This window comes from Mobula birostris, chromosome 11 (genome assembly GCF_030028105.1).
Source record: "Mobula birostris isolate sMobBir1 chromosome 11, sMobBir1.hap1, whole genome shotgun sequence".
NCBI lineage: Eukaryota > Metazoa > Chordata > Chondrichthyes > Myliobatiformes > Myliobatidae > Mobula > Mobula birostris.
The window spans coordinates 11690351-11709175 of record NC_092380.1 but is presented as its reverse complement, the minus strand read 5'-3'; the positions used below and the strand labels follow the sequence as shown (position 1 = coordinate 11709175).

The window sequence follows — 18825 nt, the reverse complement described above, 5'->3', positions numbered from 1 at the left end:
TGCACTGTTCTATGTGCAGAAAAATTTAAAATTGGGTTTGACAGATACTGCCATGAAATAGAGTTAGCAGGATGTGTTGTCTGAGATTAAAACTAACCAAAGTAGAAAACGGCATCATCACCTGAGGGATTGACGTTTCAATGAGGTAAAACTTAAGTGGTTGAAAAATGGCAATGTTGAATGTTTGGGTATATCGGTATAGTAATTAACACACATTCTCAATATTATGGGCAACAAACAGCTAAGTAGCTACTAGATCAATTAATTTTTCTGGGCCAGAGGTTACCATCAGCAGAGACATGTAATGTGGATGTCTAAGACTGAGAGTTTAAGAAAAAATAGTTTTCTAATTAGCAAACAGCTGAGCCTGTTCTGAGAGAAAGACTCTAGATTAGTTTATCTCGCTAGTTAATGAACTGTTGAGTACAGCACTGTGATTGGCTGCTGTAGAGTGTCACTGACAAATCAGCCATCGTTACTCATTCCAGTTGAGATTCTACTTCCAATCAGAACAGAGCTTCAGCTGGTGCTAATTTAGCCCTGGGGCCTGAGGACTGGTGGGGAGGAGGGTGGAGGTCGGTTTAACAGTGCTGAGTTAGGAGGGAGTGCGTCCTCTGCTCCTGTAGAATGACAATGCCTTGTTGGAGATGGACAGGAGCCTGACCAATTTCACTTTTCAGTGTTTTTAAGACCCTCTTCCATTTTTTCAGCACAAACATCAATAATGGCAACATCACCAGCAAGCAACAGTAATAGCAATGTGGAAGATGAACTTTTTAATCAGTGTAACAGCACTCCCACCTCTACGACCTCGAGTTCTCCTGTACCTCTCAGTCCAGCCAACCAGTCTGTGGTGAGTATTTGCATGTCCTTTGTGTTAAATGTGAAGATCCAAATTTGCAAGTCATTAAGACGAGCACTTGTCAACACAGTAAAACAATGTCACCTATCTCACTAAGGCCTGAAAGAGTTGTCAAAATGCTGATCCAGGCACTCAGGTATGTGTTCTGAGATCTCTCTTCACCCTTTTGCAGTGTATCAGGTGGTGGGTGTATTTTTACTGCATGTTTCTAGGTCATTGCTTCTGAGCTGGGAATGAGAGAAGTGGTGATGTATGAAGTTATGACAGGACAGCTCTGTTGCACTTGCTCTTCTTGTTTAAGGTCTGACACTAGTTTTCAGTGTAAATGGTCTCCTGCTTAAGATTATTTCAATTTTGAGTAGTGTCATTTTTTTCTTGAAAAGGTATTTCTCCTGCTGTGTTTCTTTGTCCATAACAATATACCAAAAGATGGCAACAATCTAGTTATACCAAATGATTATTAGCTGGGCGATGGTGTAGTGAATTCGGCCTCATTACAAAAAACAGACCAAAAAAAAGCGGCAAAGAAGAACAAATGATCATTCTTTGCAAGTGTTAATAGTGGTGTTATAAAGCCATCGAGTCATGCAGCATGGAAACAGGCCTTTCAGCCTAATTAGTCCATGCTGACAAAGATTCCCAAATAAACTAGTTCCATTTGGCCCATATCCTTCCCTTTCCTATCCAAGTGCATTTAAAAGTCGTTAATGTGGCAGACTCAGTCACTTCATCTGGCCACTATTTCCATGTGTGTCTGTGTGAGCACCCTCTGTTAGACCACTTCATTGCAATCAAGTCAGCCCTTATCTGCTCATGGGCTTTCTGCAGCAAATGAATCTCAAACCTTTTTGTCATCCCAAACCCCTCATGTCCTGGGGTCCTCTCAGATCAGACTCTGGATGAATACTTTCCTGAAGGACTATCTTACCAGAATGTCATAGAAGGGGAGCATTGAACCATGGAACTACTGAGAGGTTGGGCTATGTTTGTGCTAATTTTGAAATCTCTATTTCAGGAAAATCATGAAGATGAGCGGAAACGGAGTAGGTCAGACAGCGAAATGAGCATGGTCAGTCTGCTTTCTGTGCACGCAAATTGCACACTGTTGTAATGAATGTGTGTCGTCAAATTCAGCTCGGGTGCCAGCTTGTACAATGCATAAAAATTGCACGTTATTGCAGACTGGGACATCCATACTAAAATTCACTTTGAGAAAATGTCAAATGTGGTTGTTTTCTGCAGCCTGAGATTTATTTCTTCCATGTACATCGAAACATGCTGTGAAATGTGTCATTTGCATTGATAACTAGCACTGCCTAAGGAAGTGCTGGGGGTAGTCCTAAGTGTTGCCACACATTCCAGCGTCAACATAGCATACCCACAATTCCTTGTCAGTTTCTCACTCTAAAAGGATGGTAGCTTTTCCCCCTCTGGGACAGCTCCTTCACTGGATGCTAAAAGAGCCACATTCTCCCTCTGTCCTTGAGAAAATAATCTGTCTTTCATTTTCTACCTGTGATGGACTTGAAGTTTGCAGTGCCGGGAATTGTAGCTCACACTGTCAGGGATCTCACTATCTTGTCAGGTTCCATTTTCTCTCTTTGACTTTGAAATTAAACCCATATTAAGTGAAGTACTGTAGACGCTGGAAGTCTGAAGTGGCTGGTTGAAATGTTGGGTTCATACCAGCTCCGTGTGCAAGCAATCCAGCAATTCCTACTTCTCTGCCAAGCTTAGCAAATTCTTCCCTTTCAGATGTTTACTTAGCTCCTTTTTATCACAAATGTAATACATCATTACATTTAGGCAGGATTCTGACTTGGAGTTGTTCAGTGATAATCCTGCAGATAGTAACTTCATACCACTTGCTCTTTAACCGTTTTCCAAATCTGCCTCCGGTATTTCTCTGCTAGTTCATTCCACACCATAACCATTCATTGGTTTAAAACAAAATCTTCCTGTCACTTTGGGTTCTTTATTCAACAGTTTTTGATCCTTCTGCCAGTGGGATCAATGTCTTTATCTAACATTTTATAGTTAAACATTTCATGTTTTTATGTTCTTTCGATTTAGAGGAGAAGGCCCAGGCTTCTGTCTCTCCACATAATTGAAATCCCTCATTCATGGAATCTTTAAGGTTATACATTTCCGCTAATATTGGCACCCAAAGCTCAGTGCGCCATGACGATTCTGGTCGAACCAGTGAAGGTTCTTCATAACGTTATTGCTTTTGTACTCTATGCCTTTGTTTTGAATGCTCAGTATTCTTTCTGCTTTTTTTAAACAACTTGACCATAAGACACGAGCAGAATTAGGCCATTCAGCCCATCAAGTCCGCTCCACCATTTCATCATGGCTGATCCTGGATCATCCCATTCAACCCCATACACCTGCCCTCTCACAATATCCCTTGATGCCCCGACCAATCAGAAATCTATCAACTTCTGCTTTAAATATACCCATAGACTTGTCCTCCACTGCAGTCTGTGGCAGCGTTCCACAGATTCACCACTCTTTGGCTAAAAAAAAATTATTCCCCCTTGTGATTTAAAAGGCTGCCCTTCAATTTTGAGGCTGTGTCCTCTAGTTCTAGATACCCCCACCAGAGGAAATAGCCTCTCTGCATCCACCTTATCTAATCCTCTCAACGTTGGTAAATTTCAATGAGATCCCCAGGCATTCTTTTTCTTTTAAGTTTCAGTGAGTACAGGCCCAAAGCTGCTAAACACTCCTTGTATGTTAACCCCTTCATTCCTGGAATCATCCTTGTGAACCTCCTCTGGACTCTTTCCAATGACAATACTCTCTTTTTGAGATGAGGGGCCCAAGTCTGTTGACAATACTCTAAGTGCAGCCTTACTAATGTCTTATAAAGCTTCAGCATTATTTCCTTGTTTTTATATTCTACTCCCCTTGAAATAAAGGCTAACATTGCATTTGCCTTCTTTATCACAGACTCATCCTGTGAATTAACTTTCTGCGATTCTTGCACGAGGACTCCTAAGCTCCTTTGCATCTCTGATGCTTGAATTTTTCCTCATTTAGATAATAGTCTGCACTGTTGTTCCTTTTACCAAAATGCATTATCATACATTTCCCAGCAATGTATTCCATCTGCCACTTTTTTTGCTCATTCTTCCAACTTGTCTAGGTCTTGCTGCAATCGCGTGGCTTCCTCAGCACTACCTACCCTTCCACCTATCTTCATATCAACCACAAACTTTGCCACAAAGCCATCAATTCTACTATCTAAATCATTGACAATGTAAAAAGTAGCGGTCCCAATACTAATCCTGGGGGAACACCACTAGTCACTGGCAGCCAACTAGAAAAGCCCCCTTTTATTCCCTCTCACTGTACTTCTGTCAAGCTTGGTCAAGTTGTATTGCTGTCTTCATGAGCAATCTTCTAGGATTGTGCCCCCAGTCCCCTGCTTGTATTCTGCTTTTCCTACCAAGATGTGGCACTTCAAATTTCTTGGCATTACATCTTAGTTTTATTTCGGTAGTACGGACCCCTTGGGGATCTCACTGTGCACTTCTCTCAAGCTTTAAGTCAGACTTTCATTATTGACTTTTCCTATACTTTAGGCAGTTTTGTGCTGCAGCTGCCTTTATTCTATGGTGTTATATGATCTGTTTTTACCATAAGCCCAGTAAGTGCACCATATCACAGGCATTTTGGTGGGTGGTCTATATATAACACACAAACTGCATTTCCTTCAATGACATTTACTTCATTAATAAAGTTAATTAAACACTCCTTATCTTTATCTTTAACAGTCTGTACTGGCTTTCTGTTAGTCCGCACTTGTCCAAGTGACAACTAATTTGGTTCCCGATTATATTTCCTGAACTTTTCCCACAACCAAGATTAGACTGATCTTGTTCCTGGGTTTGTATCTATACCATTTTGTTTGAATGTGAGTGTACTGTTGCACCACCCCAATTGGATGGTTATGGTCAAGTCCTTTGCAGTTTCCTCTCTTAGCAACTGAGGATATGTTGCTTCTGGGCCGAATGATTTATTCACTGCAGCTGTCATTTCTGGTCTCTCCTTTAGCAATTCTTGACCCATTCAGAATCACAGCAGTATCTTGCTTAGAGATTCCAACAATTTCTTCTTTAAGGTGCATTTGTTTTCTTAACCGTGCTCTCTACCTTTGAATTAGATTTCTGATTTAGTCTCTGATCAGTCTTGCCTCCCCGTTTACAATACGTTTCCTGTTCATGTGCTAGTAGAATATTTTTGGACTTTCTTTTACTTCCATTGTTGCTTTTCTGTTTCCTTTGCCTCTCACTTCAATTTTCACTTCTCTTCTGAGCTTCATGTCATCAGCCTCATTCCTGGCTGTGTTTACAGCCTGTCATCTATCATATGCTGTTTTTTCCTGTTCTGTTTTCAACCTTATTTTCGCCGTCCATAACTTTTAATTTCTTGACTGTTCCTTCGTGGGAATGTGCCGACACTCAAGATAAAGGCCTTCTGTGATTCAATTAGTTTTGATTGCCTAGCTTTGACTCTAATTTACCCAGGCAGGCTTTTTCTCTTATGACTATTTTTACCTTTGGTCTATAGCGGTTAGAGTGATGCTATTACATCTTGGGCGTTGGAGTTCGGAGTTCAATCCTAGTGCCCTCTGTAAGGGGTTTGTACGTCCTCCCCGGAATACATTGGTTTCCTCCCACAGTCCAAAGATGTACCATTTAGTAGGTTAATTGGTCATTATAATTTGTCCTGTGATTAGGCTAAAGATTAAATTGGTTGGGTGCTGGCGGTGCAGCTCAAAGGGCCTATTCCGTCCTAAATCTCTAGATAAAAGGTTTCAAACATATGTGCCCATTAGTGTGCCCACTAGCAAGTCTGTATCCGGATATCGGAAGCTCCCAATTATAGTCACTGCTTTAGTTTTACACATTTCTTCAAAATTGCCTTTCCATATAAACATATTATAGCAAGCATCTATTAGATCGTGCATTGATTGTGGTTAATAAATACTATTTCAGTTTGATATAAGAATTTGTGATTTGGTAGAATGTGTATTTGGGAACATAGTGGGGGAAGTTTGATACGGAATGATCTGTAAAAGGGTGGAGGGCAAGTAATTAAAATGTCTACCTCCTTCCCATTTGCCATTCACATCTCTTTTCTGCTTTTTTTTCCCATCCTGCAGTCCCCTGCAAAGGTTCTTGGCAAGACTCACCATGGTAACAATCTCCCTCCATCCATTTCTATTTCTCAGAGTGCGCAGGGGTCGAACATCACAAAAACGCCGACCCTGCCCTCAAATGGATCCAGCAATGGGGGAAATAAACTGCTACAAACCAGCAAAAGCTACTCTCTGTAAGTGTAGATACCTCAGTGAGGACATCTAGGATACATGATTAACCCTCATCTGCAGTACTGTAAAATATTTTGCTCTTTAATATGGCCTTTGTACATTTATAGGGAAGTACCCTGTCAGTCCCCCTCAGGAAAAAATTAGTGCTGTATAAATCATTATCAATGAAGCATACTCAGGGCTGGGTTTGTTAAATTTGATTTTGTTATACACTTCAGCATCAAATATTGAAGAGTTCATTCCTTCTCCAAGGGTTAGTCTGTAATCTAAAATGACGTTCTAATGCATTACTGAGGGAGTACTATGTTGCCTGAGACTCCATTTTCTCTGGTGATTCAGTGACCATTACAAATCTTATTGCGTGTTCGTAGAACATGACCTTTTGAATACACGGCTTAAAGTCTCTCTTCAGAGTTTTTTAAACTACTCTTTGCTGTTTTGGGGACCTTGTTGCATCTTAATTGGTAACTGCGTTATGTTGTAATGAGAACTGGAGGTGACTAGGGAGCTTTAGGTAAAAGAACCCCCAGGAGGCAGTTCTCACAATATGATTGAATTCAACTTGAAATTTGGTAGGGAGAAAGTAAAGTCTGACGTAGCATTGTTTCAGTATAGTAAAGGAAATTACAGTGGTATGAGAAGGGAGTTGGCCAAAGTAAATTGGCAGGAGATGCTGGCAGGGATGACAGCAGAGCAGCAATGGTGTGAATTTCTGGGAAAAATGAGGAAGGTGCAGGATAGATGTATTCCAAAAACAAAGAAATACTCAAATGGCAAAATAGTACAACAGTGAGGGAAGTCAAATCTAATGTAAAAGCAAAAGAGAGGGCATACAGCTGAACAGAAATTAGTCAGAAGACAGAAGATTGGGAAGCTTTTAAAAACCTACAGAGAGCAACTAAAAGAGCCATTAGGAAGAAAAAGATGAAATACGAAAGCAAGCTAGCAAACAATATCAGAATGAATAGTAAAAGCTATTTCAAATATGTAAAATTAAAAGTGAGAGTGGAAATAGACTGGAAAATGAGACTGGAGGAATAATGGAGGACAAGGAGATGGCAAATAAACTAAATGAGTATTTTGTATCAGTCTTCACTGTAGAGGACACTAGCAGTGTGCCAGATGTTGAAGGGTGCGAGGGAAGAGAAGTGAGTGGAGTTACTATTACAAGGGAGAAGCTGCTCAAAAATCTGAAAGACCTCAGGGTACATAAGTCACCTGGACCAGATGAAATGCAGCCTAAGGTTCTGAGAGGGGTAGTGGTAGAGATTGTCTAGGCATTAGTAATGATCTTTCAAAAATCATTGTACTCTGGCATGATGCCAAAGGACTGGAGAATTGCAAATGTCACTCTCTTTAAAGTAGATTATAGACCAGTTAGCCTGACCTCAGTGGTTGGGAAGGTGTTGGAGTCAATTTTTAAGGATGAGGTTATGGAGTGCTTGGTAACATAGGATAAGGTCAGGATGGTTTCCTTAAGGGAAAATCTTGCTTGATGAACCTGTTGGAATTCTTTGAGGAGTTTAAAGTAGGATAGATAATGGGGATGCATTGGATGATGCATACTTGGACTTTCAGAAGGCCTTTGACAAGGTGCCATACATGAAGCTGCTTTCCAAGTTAAGAGCCCATGGTATTACAGGAAAGTTTACTGGCATGGATAGCACATTGTCTGATTGGTAGGAGGTAGCGAGTGGGAATAAAAGTATCCTTTTCTGTTTGGCTGCCGGTAAGTAGTGATGTTCTGCAGGGATCGGTGTTGGGACCACTTTTTATGCTGTCTATCACTGATTTAGATGGAGGAATAGATTACTTTGTTGCCAGGTTTACAGATAATACAAAGATTGGTAGAGAGGCGGGTAGTTTTGAGGAAATGGGTAGGCTGCAGAAGGACTGAGACAGATTGGGAGAATTGGCAAGAAAGTGGCAAATGAAATACAATGTTTGAAAATTCATGGTCATACACTTTGGTACGAGAAATAAATATTCAGACTGTTTTCTCAACAGGGAGAAAATCCAAAAGTCTGAGATGCAAAGGGACTTGGGGGTCCTTATGCAGAACAACCTTGCACGTAGAGTTGGTGGTGAGGAAGTCAAATGCACTGTTAACATTCATTTCAAGTGGTCTAGAATACAAGAGCAGAGATGTGATGCTGAGGCTTTATAGGGTACTGGTGAGGCCTCACCTTGAGCATTGTGAACAGTTTTGGGCTTCTCATCCAAGAAAAGATGTGCTGGCATTGGAGAGTGTTCAGAGGAGGTTCACAAGGATGATTCCAGGAATGAAAAGGTTATTATGTGAGGATCATTTGATGACTCTGGGACTGTACTTGCTGGAATTTGGAAGGATGGAGAGGGGAATTAATTGAAACCTTTCAAATGTTGAAAGGGCTAGACATGGTAGATGTGGAAAGGATGTTTCCCATGGTGTGGGAGTTTAGGACAAGAGGGCACAGCCTCAGAATAGAGGGGTGTCCATTTAAAACAGATATGGAGACAGATAGTTTAGCTACAGTGTGGTGAACTTGTGGCATTTATTACCACAGGCAGCTGTGGAGGCCAGGCCTTTGGCTGTATATATAAGGCAGAGCTTGCTAGGTTCTTAATTGGACACAACATCAAAGGTTATGCGGGGGTGGGGGGGGAGAAGGCTGGTGAGCGAGGCTGAGGAGGGGAGAAAAGGATTAGCCATGATTGAATGGCAGAGCAGACTCAATGGGCCAAATCGCTTAATTCTGCTCCCATATCTTATGACCTATGGATACTCTAATGATCAAAAAAGTGTTAATGTGGTTAAAGCCACCTAGTGTATTCTGTAGTTTCATGATTCAATTAAATATCAGAATGTATGCAAAATACAACCTACATTCTTACTTTTTGCAGACATCCATGAAACAGAAAAATCCCAAAGAATAAATGACAGAAAACATTAGAATCCAAAGCCCCCTCCCTCCTTCCACTTCAGCAAAAGCAATGACCTCCCAGTACCCACCATGAAAGCAATAGCAAAGCCCCCAGAAACCATGATCTAGAGTCCATCAAAAGCTGTCCATTCCATCACTTCGACAGCTCAGACAGACAGACTCCTTCTCTCACTGTTGCGGGAGTGATATCTTTCCCACAGTAGTGAGAGGGAAGACCAACAGCTCTCACAACACGCTGGAGGAACTCAGCAGGTCGGGCAGCATCAGTGGAAAAGATCGGTCGACGTTTCGGGCCAGAACCCTTCGTCAGGACTGTAGGGGGAAGGGGCAGAGGCCCTATAAAGAAGGTGGGAGGGTGGGAAGGAGAAGGCTGGTAGGTTCCAGGTGAAAAACCAGTAAGGGGAAAGATAAAGGGGTGGGGGAAGGGAGGCAGGGAAGTGATAGGCAGGAAGGTGAAGAAAGAATAGGGGAAAACACAATGAGTAGTAGGAGGAGGCGGAACCAAGAGTGAGGAGGTAGGCAGCTGGGGGAGGGGGCAGAGTGACAGGGATAGGGGAAGGGAGGGGGAGGGAATTACCGGAAGTTGGAGAATTCTATGTTCATACCAAGGGGCTGGAGACTACCTAGACGGTATATGAGGTGTTACAGCTCGCTGTTTCAATGTTACAATCTGTACCATTGCTTATTAGAGTTCCCTTGACTCGAGGACCAGCAGACGCTATTAATGTTCTGCTGGGAAAGAAATCTGGTATGTTATTGTTCTGATCTGTTTGTGATTGTAGAATCACCCCTGTTGCGCACAGCTAACTGCCACCTGATTTCAGGGGAATTAGGGATGGATGATAAATGAACTGCTACTGATTACCTTGTCCAATTAATGGACAATTTCAGAATCCGGTTTATTATCACTGAGGTGTTGTGAAATTTGTTTTGTGGCAGCAGTACAGTGCATGACAAATTACTATGTTTTTAAAAATAAAGATGCAAAAGAGGAACGGGTTCATTAACCATTTAGAAATCTGATGGCAGAGGGGAAGAAGCTGTTCCTGAAGCATTGAATGTGGGCCTTCAGGCTCCTGTACCACCTCTCCAATGGTGATAACAAGAAGAGGGCATGTCCCGGGTGGTGAGGACTCTTAATGATGGATGCCACTGCCTTAAGGCACCACCTCTTGAACATGTCCTCAATGATGCAGAGTGCTGGAGCTTGCTGAGCTTTTTCTAATCCTTTGTATTGGAGTCTCCATACCAGGCAGTGATGCATCCAGTTAGTGTTCTCTGCTATACATCTGTAGAAATTTACAAAGTCTTTTGGTGAAATCTCAAACTCTTCAGGAAATAGAACTACTGTTGTGCTTTTGTGATTGCATCAGTATTTTGGGCCCATCATAGATCCACTGATATGTTGATGCACAGGAACTTGAAGCTGTTCATCCTTTCCACTGCTGACCCCTTGATGGGGATGGGTGTGTGTTCTTCTGACTTCCCCTTCCTGGAATCTATAATTAATTCCTTGGTCTTTCTGATGTTATTGTGACACGACTCAACCAGCCGATCCTTACACCACCTTGTTGCCATTTCAGATTCTGCCAACATCAGAAGTGTCTTCGACAAATATGTAGATGGTGTTTCAGCTATGCTTAATCATACAGTGATGAGTATAGGATAGCAGGCCAAGTATGCCTCCGTGAAGTTCACTGTGTTGAATGTTAGATGTTATTTATGATCCACATCGACTGTGGTCTCCTAACAAGGACATCCAGTTGCAAAGGGAGGTACCGAGGCCCAGTTTTGAAATTTGTTGTTTAGTACTGAGGGGATGACTGTACTGAATCAATAAACAGTAATCTGACATATGGTTTGCTATTATTTAGGTGCTCCAGAGCCAAGTGGAGAGCCAGTGAGATTGTCCGCCATAGACTAGTATTGCTCAGGCAGGAGTAGATTCTAATCGACCATCCTCTCGAAGCATTTCATTACAGCAAATGTAAGTGCTATCAAGTGATAGCTCACCCTGCTCTTAGATATTGATATGATCACTGCCCGTTTGAAGCAGGTAGGAACGTCCAACTGCAGTAGTGAGAGGTTGAAGATGTTCTTGAACACTCTAGCCAGTTGGTAGGCACAGATTTTTTGGTACCCTGCTGACTAAATGGCCTGACATTTCGGGTTCACACTCTTGAAGGATGTTCTGACATCGGCCTCCAAGGCTGTTCATGGGGTTGGCAGATGCTATGGGGATTTGCACCAGTGTAGTGTTGTTCTCTTTCAAAACATGCATAAAGGAAGAGCAGCTTTGCTACCATTTATGGTATTAAGTTTTGCCTTATAAGAAGTAAATGCATTAAACCCTGCCACATCTGTCATGCACCCAATTGCATCTCTAACTTCACCCGGAATGACCTTTTTGCTCTCACGATGCCACCTTGTGAGTTGAACCTGGACTACATGTATGACTCTGGATTGCTAGTCTTGAATCCCACAGATATAGCCCTCAGCAGCCTGGTGCATTCATGGTTTCTTGTTTGGGAAAAGTCTTGTGTTCTTAAAAACAGGCGGCCATTTACTCAGGTACTGATGAAGTCAGTGGGTGTTGCATATTCATTTGGATCTGAAGATGCGTTCCTGAATATGGTCCAGTCTACAAGGCAGTTCTGTTAACGGTCTTCTGCCTCCTTTGACTATACCTTCACTAACCTCATTGGTGGTAAAGTTCTCAGTCTCTGCCAGGAATAGAAGTATGGCCAGGTGATCGGACTTGTCAACGCATCTTTGATGTTGTTACAGTTATTCTGTTGGATTTTCTCTGATTCTGCAGGTTTAGTACTGAAGTGATGGTGTGTCAGATGTTGGTGATAGTGTCAGATTTCTTCTGGCTAGTCTGGTTGAAGTTCCCCTTGATTATGAAGGCATCAGGGTGTGCTGTCTTGTGACAGATGACCATGCTGCTCAGCTCCTCTGGTGCCAGCTTAATGTTTGTCAGGGGTGAAATGTACACTGTTACTATGGAGAACTCCCTCGGAAGATAATATCACTTGACAACCAGATCTTCAAGGTTGGGGGAGCAGGATTGCGAGCTGCTACATCTATGCAGCACAGAGGGTTACTCCTGAATCAAATGCTGCCATATCTGCCTTTAGCTAATGCCACTGTCTGGTCCATGCAGTGGACGATGAATCCCTGCGACTGGAGTGGAGTCCTGGGGGTGAGCCATGTCTCTGAAGCAGAGTACACAGCAGTCCCTAATGTCCCTTTGGTACTGTAATCTTGCTCTGAGGTCTTCAGTTTTATTTTCCAGAGACTACGTTGGCCAAGAGGATGGTAGGGAAGTGGAGGGAGGGGCTAATGTCCCTGCATTTCAGTTTTACCTGCAGTCACTTCCTTACCCTCTCCCTTCTGGCAGCCATGTTTCCTGAGATATGCAGACATCCCCTGAACTTGCAGCTGCCTCACTCGCTCCATGGTGGTCTGGATTCCTGGGTCCACAGGTTCTGAAATCCCTAGCTGTTTGAATTAACCTAAAAGTGTTACTACAGTGAAAGCCTGCAGCTTTCAGCTGTTGTAGTTGTAAAGGGATTGCAGTGGATTCCGGTTAGTTTGGACACATCAGGACCAGTACATTTTGTCCCAATTAAGTGGCTATCCTAATTAACCAAAGTTTAATAGAAATAGTTAAGGTATTAAAAAAGAAAACTGAGTAACACATTACGTATTTAAATGAAATACAGAACGAATTACAATACTACCATTGGTACTACAGTACTATAAAACTGCATTAGTTACTAACAGTATCGTGTAGGAATTCAGTCGCTATACGCAATGAACAAATTCAGCACAGACACCTTGTGCAGGTAATGGACCGCCTTCATACAATGCATCCTCCAAATCTTCATTGTAACATTCAAGATGACTGATGATAGATATATTCAAATTCTTCGTAGTTCTTAACTTGTTAAAGTAGTAAAATTGTTTCATTTTCACTCCCGCCTATTTCTGGGATCTCCAAGCCCGAACGTTTGAAACTTAAGTGGGCAAAAAAAATTCAGAATTGTCTTGTTGCTTATTTCTTGCCAACTATCAGTTCAAAACAAAAATCACCTTTTTGAAAATGCACCTGATGCTATTTAAAAATGGTTCTCTTTAAGCAGTGTAGTGTCTTAATGGCCTCACAAGTGCGCACGACTGGTGCTAATTAGAACCTGTTCGGCTAGTCTCCTGCCCCATTTAAGTGGCATAGTTACCCAAATAAACAAAGGGAATTCAGGCAATGTTCTTGATTTGGTTTTTTGTTCTTTAAGAGTTGTCCCAAATAAGCAGCTGCCTGATTAACTGATGGTCCTAATAACCAGAATCCACTGTATTTAATGGTCCCTTTGGAAGCTCTACACAAAAGGGCACCCTCCCCCCACCCCCATTTTTTTTCCACTGCATTTTTAAAAAATTTGAGAACTAAACTGTCTACTTCCAGAGAAAAATAAGTATAAAATTCAGTTGTTCTTAGTGTGGTTCTGGCCTGTGTTCTGGTACATTTAGACCCAAGATGCAGAGACTGTCACAACGACATGATTAGGAAGTGTCCAGGAATGCCTGCTTACTTTCTCCAGATTCAGGTTGGCTTCTGTTTTGATGGTTACTGAGCAGCATTTGCAGAGTATTTGCCAGCTTGTCCACCTGTATGTGAGGCCAAATATTAGGAGGAAAGAAAATGTAAATGTACTTCATTACAAGCTCCTTTCGGGAATGGTTAAATTCCCTTTTGCCTTAGAAAAGGCAAATGGAAACTCACTGTAGTTTATGGAGCTATGTGGCTTAATTGACAATGATTTCCTTTGAAAATGTTTGAACTCTGCCTGGTACCCTCTCTTTCTGAGCTGATGGTGTTGGTATAGCTGTCCTTGTATGAAGGGTTTTGCATCTATCATTCCCTAAAACAATTCATGGGACTATTGGGAAAGATACCAAAATGGCTTTGAGGTATTTAATGAATGTGTACAAGAGGTTACTATTTGGGATGGTGATAATATTTCGGAATTTTGTACCATTCTAAAACCTTAGTAGATCAAAGATTGCTGCTTTAATCTATAAAAACACGAGATTCTGCGGATGCTGGAAATCCAGGGTAACACAAAATGCTGGAGGAGCTCAGCAGAACAGGCAGAACCTATGGAGAAGAATAAAGAGCAAACATTTTGGGCTGAGGTGTCTCCTTCTTGATAAAGGGTTTCAGACTGAAGCATTGGCTCTTTATTCCTGTCCATAGGTGTTGCCTGACCTGCTGAGTTTCTCCAGCATTTTGTGTGAGTGTGTTCCTGCTTTAATATGATGGTACCAGAGATTGGATTTATATGCATTCAAAACATTATATTTGGGTGGAAATGTAAGGATAATTCCTGAGTATCAAAACTGAGCTGTAAGTAAAACGTATTTTCAATCAGAACAAGAAAGTCCAGCTTAAAAGCAGATTCTTGATGCGGTGATGGGAGAATTACTTCATTCTGGATTGTAAAACCCTGCAAAAACTGAAGTTGAGAGTTGGTAGAAAACTTTAACATTGGGATTCAGTTAGGCAAAGATGAGCATTGCTGCTGATCCGAGATAATGGATTAAAACTGCAAGTCATCTGATCTACAGAACTGAAAAACATTGATGGACTAAAGATTTGTTTCTTTAAGAGGGTGGTCTAAGTTAGCAGGAATCGGAATGGGCAGAGTAGGTTGATGGACCAGCAACCTGGATCAATCTCAGGACGAAGCATGTTGTGATGCTCTTGTTCAGATTGGTTCAGTGATTTGAGGAAATGGGTGTCATTGAAGATTTTCTCGTACCTATTTTCCAGGACGCAAGGGACGAACTCAGGTTCTGCCTATGCAGCTGCTGTGGCAGCAGGAACCACCACAATCAACACCACCAGCTCATTCCAGCCAAGACCTGCCAATGCGGTGCCCATTCCCACCAGCAAGCAGCAAAATGGGACTGCAAGTATGTAATATTGTCCACTTGCTCTGCACTTGTTCTGCCTTGGCAAGTATACTCCTGAGGATTATTGGTGCAAATTTGGTGGGGACAAAGTGGTGCAGTGCCTTTCCCACTAATCCAAAGGCCGAATTTAGACCCATGTCAAATGATTTTGGAATAATTGCAGTCGAGTCAGATGGGTTAGATGCAGAGTGAACATCCATCACTATGCTTCAATAGATAGCCTCGTCCTCCACTTCAAGGAAAAACTTTTGGTGGGAGATTTACACTGCATCTGACCCATGATGTTCCTCACTTTGAGTGTGTGCTAAATATTTGAAACCCACTGCCCAGTTTTCCTGAATAAAATGCATATAAGCTCGGTGGTAGTGCATTCACCTCTGAGGCAGATGATTGCAAGTTCAAACATTTCTAAAACAGATTATTTTTGTTGTTATTGTTTATGGGACCATTCTGTGTTCAGTGGCAATCATGTTGCCACAATGCTGTAATAATTGTACTTTGAAAAGTGGTTAAGTGCAAAAATTTTAAAATGAGAATGAAAGATGTGATAAAAAGCTAGATGATGAAGAAGAGGCAAAGATGAATTGGGAATGTAGGTGAATGGATGAGGACTTAGAAGATGGGGTGTAATGTAGAAAATGAGGCTCCATTTTCAAAGGTGAGTATTTTCTTTCAAATGGGAGGAGATTGAAAGATGTTCAGAGGGATCTGGTTGTCCTTGTAGATGAGTCACAGAAGCTTAATGTGCAGGCACAGCAAGCAATTAAGCATATCGTATGTTTTCCTTTTGAAAGAGAATTTGAGTTCATGTTGCTCTAAATATATAGAGTGCTAATGAAACCAGGTTTAAATGGGACAGATACAAGGTTGATGCTTTCTCTGGCTGGGAGTGTGAGAAACCAGGGGTCACATTGTCAGAAAAATGAGAAGAGACTTCACCTAGTCAGCGATAAATCTGTGGAGTTCTTTTCTCAAGACTGCTATAAAGACTCAGTTGTATACTCCAGGTATAAATGGAATTAGTGCAGGAAAATTGTGTGGATGTAAAGGATTAACCATGAAAGACTAAAGGAGGATGCGAGGTGATTTGATAAAGGTGAACAAGATGGTAAGAGACATAGATCGAGTGGGAAGCCAGAGACTTTCCTAGTGGAAGTAGATAATACAAGGGAGAATAATTTTAAGGTGATTGGAGGAAATTATAGGGGGAATGTCATAGGTAAGTTTTTTACATTGTGCAGTGCACTGTCAGGGCTGGTGGTTGAGGCGGATGTGTTAGGGGCGTTTAAGAAACTTTTAGCTGGACACATGGATGATAGAAAAATAGGGGGTTGTATAGGAGAATAGGTTAGGTTATTCTTAGGGTAGGTTATAGGTTTGGCACAACATTGTGGGCTAAAGGGTCTGTACTGTGCTGTCATATTCTATGTTTACGAATGCCCTACTCCTGTTTCTCAAATGCTATTCATTAGCATTCATAAGAAACAAAGGTGTTTTCCCATTCAAAAAAAACTATCCCAAGTAATTGTGGTAGCTACCTTATTGGATTCTTGTAGAGAGCCCCAGGTGTTGCTACTGAGCCTATCTAATTTCACTACAGTTAATCCTGGACCCTTCTACATAAGCTGCATTATGTTTTACAGGTTATAGTGCTGTTGTTGCTGAGAACAGTGTGGAACATCAAAATAGCTACAGTCTTCCCTCTAGTACAAACAGTCAGCCAAGTGGCACAACACCCATCCAGAATAATGTGTGAGTATCTGAGCACCAGTCCAGTCTGTTACACTCTTCACTGGTGCTGCGGGAAGCAGTAGTGGCACATTGAACAACTGACTGATTCGTTAATCCTCTCAATGCTGTTGCCTTGCCCATTTATGCCAGTGCTTATTCTCTTTGATCATTTTAATACTTAATAATTTGATTCTTGGTGGCCCAGGCTCTTCAGTTCTCTGCTTTGGGGTTGTTGGGTTAGGAAAGAAAAGGTTGCAAAGTTCAAGTCAAGTTTATTGTTATTTCACTGTATACATGTATATAACCATATAATTATGTAATGTGTATAACTATATAATGTATATAGAAGTGAGACAGCATTTCTCCGGACCAGGGTATCAGGGTGTAAGGCACAGTAGTACACATGCATAATAACTTATGAAGGTAAGAATAAAATCTGCAGGTGAATCACACGTAAATAAAGAAACAAAAGTGCATAAATTTAATATTGTGTGGTACGGAATGGATTAACCAGTCACACTTCAAATGCTATTTGGCAGAGAGTTCAGAAGCCTAATGGCCTGAGGGAAGAAACTGTTTCCTGTCCTGACTGTTCTTGTTTTTATACATTGGCGTCTCCTGCCCGATGGCAGAAAAGTCAAAGAGGATGCTGGGCGGATGGGTTGCAGTTGGTTTTAATGTGTTTAGCTGTTTGTAATAAAATAAAAACTGAAGATATTGGGGTTGCTTACCAGGTCAGGCACCATCTGTTAAGTTGCATTTCAGATCATTGTCCGTCTTCAAAACTCAGATGAGTGTCATTGATCAGAAACATAAACTTTGTTCCCTCCTGCAGCAGCTGTCTGAGTTGCCATATTTCATATTTCCAGAATTTATACTTCTGTTTTGTAATCAGTGGATTGTTGGGTTGTTAGTTTAAAAAAAAATGATTTATTAATTCATGAGGGAAAAGGAACTGTTTGTAATCCATTTGGGCCTGTAGTTTTGAGCCATGTGATGTCTTCACGGTGGCCTAGCAGACTACTGATTGGTCAAGAGTGGTCTTGCAACTGCTGCATTGTTGGCATCCCAGGAGCAGGTTTACAAAAGTAAACTGACTGTCAGATTTGCTGCTGAATTCTGGACCATCTGATCAATGTACGAACCAGAAAACTGTTCATGAGGCATCCAAGTTAAATAACGTAACCTGACGTTCATGTCGATTGGTGTTAATGTAATGTTTTCTTATTGTTAGGTCTTCTAATCTGTTTTGTGAATGATTGCTTTAATTCTGTCATGCAGGAAAGAACCAGTCAGCGTATCTGTAGCCAGTACCACAAGCATTATCCCTGTACTTGCAGCCAGTCAAGTCAACACACAAGCCTCCAACTTTTCTGATCTTAAGCCAACACCAGCCATGATGAATGGGCCCTTGCCATTTGTCTCCCAGGAACTGAAGGTACGTTCAAGATAGTTAAAATGGACAGCTGATGCTGTTCTACATTTGGCACACTTTTGGTTTCCATAAACTCCACAGTTGGTGCTCTTTCATACTGGAATGCTAATAAGGAAACACTTGGTTGTCTTTCCATGGGCATCAAAGGTCCAACATTGACATTGAGAATATTCCTTGCAAGTATTTATGCAAGAACTATAGCTTAGCAGTTAGCGTAACACTTTTACGGTTCCAGCTATAAGATTGGGGTTGAATCCGTTGCTGTTAGGAGTTTGTATGTTCTCCCTGTCACCACGTGGGTTTCTGGTTGCTCCAGTTTCCTCCCACATAACAAAGACATACGGTTAAAATTGGAGAGTCGGAAGCATGACACTTGCTCAGCACAATCTTTGCTGATTTGATTTGACATAAATGATACATTTCATTGTATATTGCGATGTACATGTGACAAATAATGCTAATCTTATAACAAAGTGGCAGTCAACAATATTTCACTGAACTCTTGCATTTCCAGCCCAACTAATTCTTTATCATTCTGTTATGTGCCATCCTG

At 41.5% G+C, this 18825-nt stretch overlaps 1 protein-coding gene across 4 annotated transcripts in view; it reads left to right on the top strand.

Moving 5' to 3' along the window:
- The window catches only part of LOC140204813 (CCR4-NOT transcription complex subunit 3-like), a 144440-nt gene that overhangs the window by 102828 nt on the left and 22787 nt on the right, over nucleotides 1-18825 (top strand). For all 4 annotated transcript variants that reach the window (XM_072271627.1, XM_072271631.1, XM_072271630.1 and 1 more), the window contains 6 exons: nucleotides 711-853; nucleotides 1878-1931; nucleotides 6036-6205; nucleotides 14964-15106; nucleotides 16750-16858; nucleotides 18119-18275. In XM_072271627.1, coding sequence (XP_072127728.1) covers nucleotides 711-853; nucleotides 1878-1931; nucleotides 6036-6205; nucleotides 14964-15106; nucleotides 16750-16858; nucleotides 18119-18275 — 776 coding nt within the window. The remainder of the gene's footprint in view (nucleotides 1-710; nucleotides 854-1877; nucleotides 1932-6035; nucleotides 6206-14963; nucleotides 15107-16749; nucleotides 16859-18118; nucleotides 18276-18825) is intronic.